This window comes from Brassica oleracea, chromosome C5 (genome assembly GCF_000695525.1).
Source record: "Brassica oleracea var. oleracea cultivar TO1000 chromosome C5, BOL, whole genome shotgun sequence".
Taxonomy (NCBI): Eukaryota; Viridiplantae; Streptophyta; class Magnoliopsida; order Brassicales; family Brassicaceae; genus Brassica; species Brassica oleracea.
The window spans coordinates 13,827,472-13,837,577 of record NC_027752.1 but is presented as its reverse complement, the minus strand read 5'-3'; the positions used below and the strand labels follow the sequence as shown (position 1 = coordinate 13,837,577).

The window sequence follows — 10,106 nt, the reverse complement described above, 5'->3', positions numbered from 1 at the left end:
ATACAGATCGGCTAAATGTTTTGGCGTACGACAGTTACGTACCCAATGACCTTTCATGCCGCATCTGTAGCAAACCTTTCCCGTTTGCCTTTTATCATCCTGGCCATTTTCATTCCTTTCATTTTCGTGGAAGTCTTTATTATTTCTTTCATCATAGGGACGAAATCTTCTTCCTCGTCCTCTTCCACGACCATAATAACGGTTTCCACTACGTCCACGACTTCGTCCTCTTCTATTATCATAACTGGATGATGCAACATTCGCTTCAGGGAATGGAGCAGATCCAGTGGGACGAGCTTGATGGTTTAAAGTCACGAGTTGATTATTCTGCTCCGCTACAAGGAGGACTTGCATCAACTCCGAGTAACGGGTATATCCATTCACCCGGTACTGTTGCTGCAGGATTACATTTATAGGATGGAACGTGGAGAGAGTTTTTTCGATCATATCATAATCACTTATTTTCTCTCCACATAACATCATCCTAGAAGTAATTTCGAACATCACGGAATTAAACTCACTAACACCGTTTTTGAACTATCGATGGTTTCCAAAAGCCCGTTTCCTCTCAGGTGCATCTTTGCACCCACTGCCCAGGTCATATAATTATTTCCCGTAATATCCAGGGCATTAATTTCGAGCTTTGTCAAATTCTACATGATAGCTGTATTCATAGAATAATAATATAAATATAGTAAATACGAGAATTTAAATGCAGAAATTAAAGGCATAAAATAAAAGCAAAAATTAAATTGCAAAAATTTAAATTGCGGGAATTTAAATAGCATAAATAAAATCGGGAGGCTCAGCCTACCACATGATCCGAGGAATCATAGACTACCATATTGATCATTTTTCAAAGTCCGAGGAGAGATAGTCTACCATTTTGACTTTTACTTATTTCAAGGTCCGAGGAGACTTAGTCTACCATTTTTGACCTTTTCTTTTTATTCACGGAGGCAAAGCCTACCACGTGTTTCTCTGATCGTGAAGGCATAGCCTCCCATAACGATCAGTCGGGAAAAGCAGCGCCTATCATCCCGAAAAATAAACGGAGAAGGTCCAACCTCTCACTCCGAAATAATAATAAAATTTAAATAAATTAAATATATTGAAATACATAAATTTAAATATTATCTCGGCTGGTTTAAGAACTTTCGGATTGATAACCTTCAGTTGGTCAGAGTCTCGTGCTGATAACTTGTTATAAACGAGTTGGAAATATGTGGCTTTATTTTAAATGGCTTATATTAAAAGTTGAGTGGACAGCGATGGGGAGAGAGGAATGTAATATGAGCTTATTGTGTTTCTAAAAGGAAACAACGAGAGAGAGAATTTTGTAAGAGATAGTGTAGCTTTTTCACTTCAGATGTTGTATTCATAAACAAGAGGATACGTACATATTTATAGTGACAGAGAAATATTAAAATATAACATCAGTCGGTCATAGATATCAGTCAAAGACTGATTTTGACTAATAAGATAAAAGAAGAAGATATACTTTATCTTCTAAATAGATAATCACAAACATTATCTTTAACATGAACCTTTTTCTCGTTTTCCCCAGGGAAACAATTATGGGTTTGGACATTTAAAATGAATGAGATCCCCTGTATAATACAATTTCTCTTTTATTGGACCGACTTTTAAATATCAATAGTATTGCCTAATTAAATAAGTTAAATTATATTTATATATATCTAATTTTCAAAGCAATACCTAATTTTATTTATGTATTGTTATAGTTTTATCACATTTAAGAAAACATATACAAACTACCTAATTTTGCAACAAATTTATACATAGATCTAATATATCAAAACATATAAAATATTGTTTTAAATCATATATGAATTCTTTAAAATATTATAATTTTGAATATATTAAAAATATTTTATATGTACTTTATACACGAATTTCAAATTAAAACACCATCTTTAGATTTTATAAAATAAAATATATACCCTATAATATGCTGCATTTTAGTGTTTAATTTGTCAAAATAAAATGAGCAATAATCACCCACAATTGAAGAAGAAAAAAAAACAACCCGTTAAGAAATAAGTTCAGTATTCTAAAATGTTAAAAAATACAAAAAAGGACATTCTAAAAAGTTAAAAACATATATAATTGGACAAAAGCTAAAAAGTCACATCTATATTTACGTTTAAGATTCCAAATATTATTTTTACAAAATATAATAGTATTTACATGAAAAGTATTATCTGAGTATTTTCTTTTAATTTTTTGATATAACTCAACTTTTTATTATTCTTATTACAGTTTATGATGCTAACATAACTTTTAATTTTGATGTTATTGTCGTACATGAGTATGTGTAAATATATATTTGTATGTATAAGTCAAAATATATAAATAATTAAACATATTTTTTTCAATTAAAAATAAAATAATTATATAAAAATCTAAAAGAAATAAAATAATTAATTTTATTTTTAAAAGTGTCAATAAAATGAAAACGTAAAATTAATCTTATTTTTTCTTATAATTGACTAACTTTAATTTTTAATAATTTTGTGTTAAAAATATAAACCAAAATTAACTTCAAATATTTCACATGATATGTATGATTGTGATATGTATCAATTAAAAAAATAGTGTCAATAAAAACTTCCATTACGTGAATATAACTTCTTCTTTTCTAAAATCTTAAATAAAAGAAATTTTTAAATGAAAATTCTTTTCTAATTTTAACCAATTCAGAATTTTTCTTTTTTTTTTAAATCGTGAATAGAGAGAATTGTAAAATTTCATTTAATAGTAATTTTTACTTCAAAAATTTAATGATAAACATGATAGTAACAATTATTCAATTAACAAAAAAAATTGTAAAAATATTAATGATATTGAAAAAAACGATTTGAAAATTCTAACTTTTGAAAATAGTTAATATTAACTGGAAATAGTTATTTGATAGAAATTTTATTTTTTAAAATCCTAGAAAAATATAATAGTAAAATATTATGTAATATTAATTTATTTTTCTAAAATCCTACAAAACTGTAAAAGAATATTTGATAGTTGTTTTCTTTTTTTTTATAAAAAAAATCCTAAATAAAAGAAATCTGTGTAATATTTTTAAGTCCTAACCAAAAGAGAATTGTAAAATTTTATTTGATATTATTTTTAAGAGAGTAATTGATGATGAACATGATACTAAAAATTATTTAATTAACAAAAAAAGTGTAAAATTAGTATTTTGAATTGTAAAAATACAATTTTAAAACTATTTATTAATAACTAAAAATAATTATTTGATAGAAATATATTTTTTTCTGAAATTCTAAAGAGAAGATAATTCTAATAGGTAATATAACAATAATTTACCTTTTCTAAAATCTTAAACAAAATTTTAAAAAAGAGTATCTAGTATTTTTTTATTTTTAATTGTACATTAAAAGGAGATTTATAAAATAGAATGTTTTCTTTTTAAAAAAATCCTAGCAAAATAACATTTTAAAGACTTATTTAATAAAAAACATTAAATGAGAACATAAGAACATGTATAATGTTGTCATCGATTCGACTGGTGTTTTTAACTTTTATTTCTTTTTTACTTTTCATTTTTTATTTTGGATTGTGTTCAGTTTAAATGTTAATGTATATTATTTTCTCTAATCCTGAGTATAAAGTTTATAACAAATCATCTATGCACTATGATTATAAAATAAAAAATATTAACTTGAAATTATGTGTGAAAACGAGTTTTAATTATAAAAGAAATTTCAACAATATATGAAAAAAACAATCATAATATTATAATAAAATGATTTATTATTTTATGGTTTTTATTGAATTAAAACATCAAACAAAAACCCGTTGCAACGCAATGGACTCATATCTTGTATAACATAAATATAAACCCTAAAATATTTATAATCCAATTCGCTTAGGTGTGTGACCCTATAGGATCATATAATATTAGTAATGAATTCTCAATCTATAAGTTATAAGCAGTTTCTAGCAAAACATTATAACCACCTAATATTATATGATTGTCAAACCTCGACACTACGACTTTAACAAGAGTAAGGGCCTAACTGGTTCAACCGCAGCGGTTGCGGTTGCGGCTGCGGGAGTTTGCGGATGCGGGTGGTTGCGGTTTCTAGCGGTTTTAAGAGATTTGTACGACTGGTTCTGCGGTTAGAAATTGGTGCGTTTGTGGGATACTTATGACTGATTAACTACCAAGCGCAACATCGGTTAAATAATAAATTAACAATATTTACATTTTATATCATTATAAAAATATCAAAATAATAATATTATAGTAAATATAAAAGTTATATTTAGAAAGTTATAGTTTAAAATTTTAAAAAATTATAGAAAATATTTTCATTTTAAAGTTTTATAATATTAATTAAAATATAATAGATATATTTTATTATTTTCATAATTCCAATTTAAATTTTTTGTTGAATATTTTTATTTTTGTATTTATATTGTTTTGAAAAAAAAAATTATTCTCCCGCAACCGCCCGCAGCCGCAAACGCTAGCTGGAACCAGCTTTTGACTTTATGAGGTTTAGAGCGATTTGGAGCGGTTTGAGCGATTGTTGCAAAAAACCCAACAACCGCTATCAACCGCTACCAACCGCAAAAGCTGCGTTTGCGGGTGGTAACGGAAAAACCAGTCATACCCTAAGTACAAATGATTTTAGGACATTTCCAACACATTGCTCGTGAAATACGTCACTACCGTGAGGATCAACGAGCTCAGGTAACTCCCAAACGCATTAGCCAACAGACCCAGTGCACAACACAGACTCCTCATCGACTCTGGTGACTGACCATAGAAAAACTCTAGCTGTCCAACACAATAGAAAACCTCAGCTCCACCGAGTATGAAAATCTGCGGAACCTGCCAAAACACGGTTAAAGAAACAGCTGTTCCTGTCTCCAGCACCGCCTCAAGCCGTGCCTTCTCAACGACTTGTACAACAGGTACGTCAACCCTATCTGTCACTACTGTCCAATATCACATCAGTTGCTTGTACAACAGGAGAAACGCTGATTATTTACAAAAAGGACCCTTTTTATTATTTCAACTTCCTTTGTCTTTAAAACATTGGAAAATCTAGGGTTTTGTTTGCTTTAGAGCTTCCTCTTGTTTGTTGTGTTGTTGCCCACAATGGATATGGATGTCTTCAACGACTTGTACACGGACAGTAGTGACGCATGACCGAAACGACAAGACCTATTCCCATTCCTTGAAGCACGGTGAACCCATTGTCGGTTCTTGTAGTGAGTTTCGCGAGAGGAACGTTGAAACGGTCGTAGAGCGGAACCCAAACGAGGACGGTGATGCAGTCGAAGACCCCGAGGGTTGCTGGGGGGATCTTGAAAGAGCCGATGTTGCAGTTCATGGCTCTTCATTGTTGGACAAACATTGTGGATACTTGAGCGTGGAGAGATGAGAAGACGATACCCGACGCCCATATTGGGAGCATCCGTATCAGAATCTTGAGTTCTTCGACCTGCGTAATGTTTACGTTTTTTGCAATGCTAAATTCTTTTTTTTTTTCCTTGTAATTGATCATGTGATCGTCCCAGTTTGCTGAGTTTCTTGCGGGGGTTGCTAGAGAAGAAGGATAAATTAATAGTGCGAGCCTTTACCAGTAATATATTAAGGCAAGGCTCGTTTTTTTATTACCTCTTTTAAAATCTGCATATCTTTATTTATGTCTTTAGTGACTAAGTTATGTGTTGCAGTTGGATCAACAATATGGTTACGGAGTCTTCGGAGGAGGTTATTCCTCTGTTACTATCATTGTGTAAGAAGCAGCAAACTAGTCACGACAAGGTGGATATCGTATATGGATCATCTGAGAGTATTCAGGAGTTCGTGGAAGATAGGATTAAGAAGATTCAAACGAAAATAGAGAATACTGGATTAGCTCAACTTGATGAGGCTGAGTTGGCTGCTGTTTGGGGAGCTGTCAATTGTTGTCCCTATTTCAAAGTGGATTCATCATTACTGATTCGCTTCAAGAATACTCTCAGACAGCATTTGGCAGCCTCAGATGGTAAGTTTGGCCTATTTCCACTTTATTATACTGATATTCTTGATCTTGGTCATTTCTTAGAAGTTATCATAATGTTTTCAGTCAGCGGTTCTAGTGCTCAGGAACTAATGTGGCAGAGCTTACTGGGTTCTGCCCTGAGGTCATGTCTCAAAATCCGTTCTACTGGAAGCCTCATCCACAGACCACAGTGATGTAGAGGAAGCTTTGACTCTTGCTAAATGTTACAAGTCATGTGTACAAGTGCTGTCTCCCGTGGCCGACTATTTGGATTTTGTGTATAGGTGAGTTTGTATGTTCTGGTGGTTTATTCAGTTTTCTTTTTATCCATGTTCGACCATCACTGATTCGGTTTTTAAATTTTCAGACCTCTGTTAACCAACGTTGATAACTCTTAGCCATGTCCAGAACTCCAAGCAAACAATGCTGAAGATGCCTTTGACATATTTTCTGAAAATTTACGTCACCCGAACAAAGACGTCCGTCTTATGACTCTAAGGATCTTGTGCCATTTTGAACCTTTGTCTCCTGACCCTTGTGTTGAAGAACATCCTCCTCCAATGAAGAAGCTGAAAACTGAAGTGGTCCAGAAGTCTCCCTCTGAAAAGAATGATGTCACTACGAATGTGAGTGACATCTTTAGTTGTGTATTCCAAAAGCCTTACCAAATCCTGATTGATTTACTAACAGTAGTATCTATCTATCATCACCAGGTTCTTCAGATACTGAAAACAGTTGGAGAGTCTCGTCCCACATTACGGAGTAAGAAGGATTTGGACGCAGTACGGCATCTCCCTGATGGAAGGATACATGATGCATATCTGCCGCTTGTATTCAATGGAATGATAGGGTTGTTTAATACAAATAATGGATCTACTGAAATTTGGGAATCAGCATCTAAGTGCCTTGCGGATCTTATGATGAAGCACACAAGCGCGTTGTGGAATGGTTTTGTTCATTATTTGGGCCAGTGCCAACTAAAAATTGAAGCACTCCACATTCATAGCGGGAATGGAAACTGCAACGTTTCATAGAAGCATACTGGTAGGTTTTTCTCTGATTATTTGTATTTCGTGTCGATATTATTATTTTCATCTATCTGTCTATCTTCTTTACAGTTCTGATGTTTTGTCTCTTTTCAATCCGCAGGTCTGATGGAGAGTTTCAATGCATTCATCTCCCCGTTTAATGGTACGCCTACTGCAGATGTAGTATCTCTGTTGCTAAAGACCTTACAGAAAGTTCCCAGTGTTTGCTCAGTCTCATGCCTCTGATGTTCTCCCTCTGCTATTGGAATTTATGGGGTACAACAGCGAAAATCCTTTGAGGTAATCATATGTCTCTATGTTTTTTTTGTTCTTGAAGAGTAATTTGATTCATCTGTTGTCATCATCAAGTGTTTTTAAAAACGTTGCAGTGTCGGACTATATTACAGCGAAGCTTGTAAAGGAGAGGAGTGGAAGAGGTTGCTTAAACAGTGGTTGGCTTTGCTGAAGCTGATGATGAATACAAGGTCGTCACGTTTTAGTCAATTTGTAAATGACGTTTTGCAGTACAGGTTGACACCAAATGTTCTTTTGAATATCTTGGAGTAAGGAAATTTTCATTGACGTCTCTCTGCATTTTGGATATGTTTTACTAGGTTCTTGGATGATAATGATGCTGAAATACAAATGAGTGTCCTAGAGTTTCTTGTGCTGTCGAATGACTATTTACTCCCACACCGCCATCGGTTGGAGAATCTGATCAAGCCTAAAGGACTGAGAGAAGAGCTCACGACCTGGAACTTCTCCAAGGACATTGAGGAAGCTCACAGATCTCACTTTGTTTCTCTTGTAGTTAGAATCCTTATGCCAAAAGTTGGGAGTTTAAAGAATTCAGCGTCGCGTGAGGTACATACATTACATACTTCTTTTAGTTTACCTCACTTAGCTCCTAACATTTTTGTTGTTGTTGTTGTTGTTGTTGTTGTCAGCGTACAAGTATCTTTAACAGGAAGGCAGTTCTTGGCGTTATATCTCAGCTGGATGTTAATGAACTTTCCCTCTTCTTTGCATTGTTGATGAAGCCTTTGAACATCATATCAGATGAAGCAACGGACTTGTTTTGGAGCTCCGGCAAAAGCTCTCTGGATTATTTCCAAAAGTCCAAGTTCTCGAAATATATCAACGTAGATGCTCTTTCTACCTTGTCCTGGAAGATGAAATCTGGTTTTCTTCATGTCATCCAAGACATACATAAAATCTTTGATATTGTATTCCATGTTCGACCATTTCTTGACTTTCTCATGGGATGTGTTGTCCGGCTATTAGTAAACAACGCTCCAAATATAGATGAAGAAAGTACATTGATAAAGAGATTGTCTCAACAAATCACGACCAGGTAAAATTATTATTTGGTGTTGCTTATCTAAACAAAACATTGACTTGACACTTTTTGCTTTTGTGTAGGCTGGCACTTCTCTAAAGCAGTTTAAAGAGTTGAGATCCTTATGTCTGAAGATTATTGCTCGTGTTCTTAAAAAGTACGAGGATTGTGAACTCGGCTCTGAATTCTGGGACCTATTCTTTTCAGCGGTGAATCCGTTGATCAAGAGTTTTAAGCAGGAGGGTTCCAGCAGTGAGAAACCAAGCTCATTGTTCACATGCTTCTTGTCAATGAGCAAAAGCCCCAATCTCGTCACCTTCTTATGTCGGGAAGAGTCTCTTGTTCCAGACATTTTCTCAATTCCAACAGTCACCACAGCTTCAGAAGCTATAAAATCCTCTGCCTTGAGTTTCATAAAGAGTCTGCTCAGCCTTGAGAAGGACATGGAGGACGATGACCATAAGAACAAAGGATTCTTAAATCCATACATAGACGCATTGATTAACAACTTACATTCTCTTTTTTGTGGAAATATTTTGAGAAGGTATGGGTTTCTTCTAAATCAACAGACTTAGTTACATTTCATCTTTGTTTCTACTTCTAAAGAAAAAAGTGTGAATTGTGATCAGGAAATCATTCAAGTATCATGGAGAAAGAGAGATCAAGATTCTTAAACTATTGTCGAAACATATCAGAGATGAATCTCATGTAATGAAGTATTTGAACATCTTGCTGTCTTTCTTGGACAAACGTGTGAAATATTCTGGTATGGTTACTCCTTTCATTTCTTGGTAATAATTATATAATATCCACGTCTCTTGTGTGTGTGACTGTCTTATTGTTCTTGCAGATGTTCATCGTGAGGCTTTGCTAGCCATTCTGTTGATATGAATGGATTATGAGAATGGTTTGTATGATTTATCAAGAACAAAGAGAATGTATTGTTAGGGTTTTCTAAGAATCTGAGAGAGAGTAATGAGGAAGTATATTTCCTTAGATTGATTTAGTAGCTACTATAGTTACATAAATAGATCTAGCAAAGGAGAATAAGACAATGTGAATGAATAAACAAATGGAAATAAACTAATGAAGACCAGATTTGAGGAAATCACTTTCGGATAGTGACAACTCTCTTTTCTCTTCTTTCCTTAGCATATCATGCGACTTTGGCTTGTTTCCACACTCCAACAGCTCTATCCAGTTGCTTCCACTTGTTTAAATTCGTCCAAGACTTCAGGCAAGATATTTAAATCAGTCTCACACATTTCATTGCTTCAGTTTTTCTGTCCATGATTTTCTGTCCATGATGATCTCATGTCCATGATCTCCTGTTCATGATCAATCATGTTCTTCATGTCTTTACTCTTGCTCTTTATTCTCTTCATGTCAACACTCCCCCTCAAGCTTGACCATAGGGACTTGGTCAAGCTTGGAAACCATGAAGTATTCCCTCATTAAAACCTTTACTTAGAAAAACCACTTGGGATAAAAACTAAGCAAAGGAAAAAGAGTAGAACATTTCATGACAAGAGGATCAGTGACAAGAGAGGTCTATGAGTCCAAGCTTAGGATGAATGAACTCACAAACCTTGCTGCTAGCTGCCTTGGTGAATATGTCAGCTAGTTGATCTTCACTTCTTGTGTAGCATGGAAGAATCACTTGTTGTTCCACTGCCTGTCTCACCTTGTGGCTGT

The 10,106-nt window shown here is 33.7% G+C and overlaps 1 protein-coding gene across 1 annotated transcript in view; it reads left to right on the top strand.

The window, feature by feature from the left end:
* Positions 1 to 5,505: 5,505 nt before the first annotated feature.
* The window catches only part of LOC106344569 (U3 small nucleolar RNA-associated protein 20-like), a 12,691-nt gene continuing 8,090 nt past the window's right edge, over positions 5,506 to 10,106 (top strand). Inside the window, 16 exon segments of the mRNA XM_013783925.1 lie at positions 5,506 to 5,513; positions 5,575 to 5,652; positions 5,734 to 6,047; positions 6,129 to 6,229; positions 6,231 to 6,328; positions 6,412 to 6,670; positions 6,758 to 7,088; positions 7,194 to 7,297; positions 7,299 to 7,372; positions 7,462 to 7,602; positions 7,687 to 7,936; positions 8,020 to 8,386; positions 8,389 to 8,426; positions 8,495 to 8,955; positions 9,041 to 9,177; positions 9,262 to 9,287. Coding sequence (XP_013639379.1) covers positions 5,506 to 5,513; positions 5,575 to 5,652; positions 5,734 to 6,047; positions 6,129 to 6,229; positions 6,231 to 6,328; positions 6,412 to 6,670; positions 6,758 to 7,088; positions 7,194 to 7,297; positions 7,299 to 7,372; positions 7,462 to 7,602; positions 7,687 to 7,936; positions 8,020 to 8,386; positions 8,389 to 8,426; positions 8,495 to 8,955; positions 9,041 to 9,177; positions 9,262 to 9,287 — 2,787 coding nt within the window.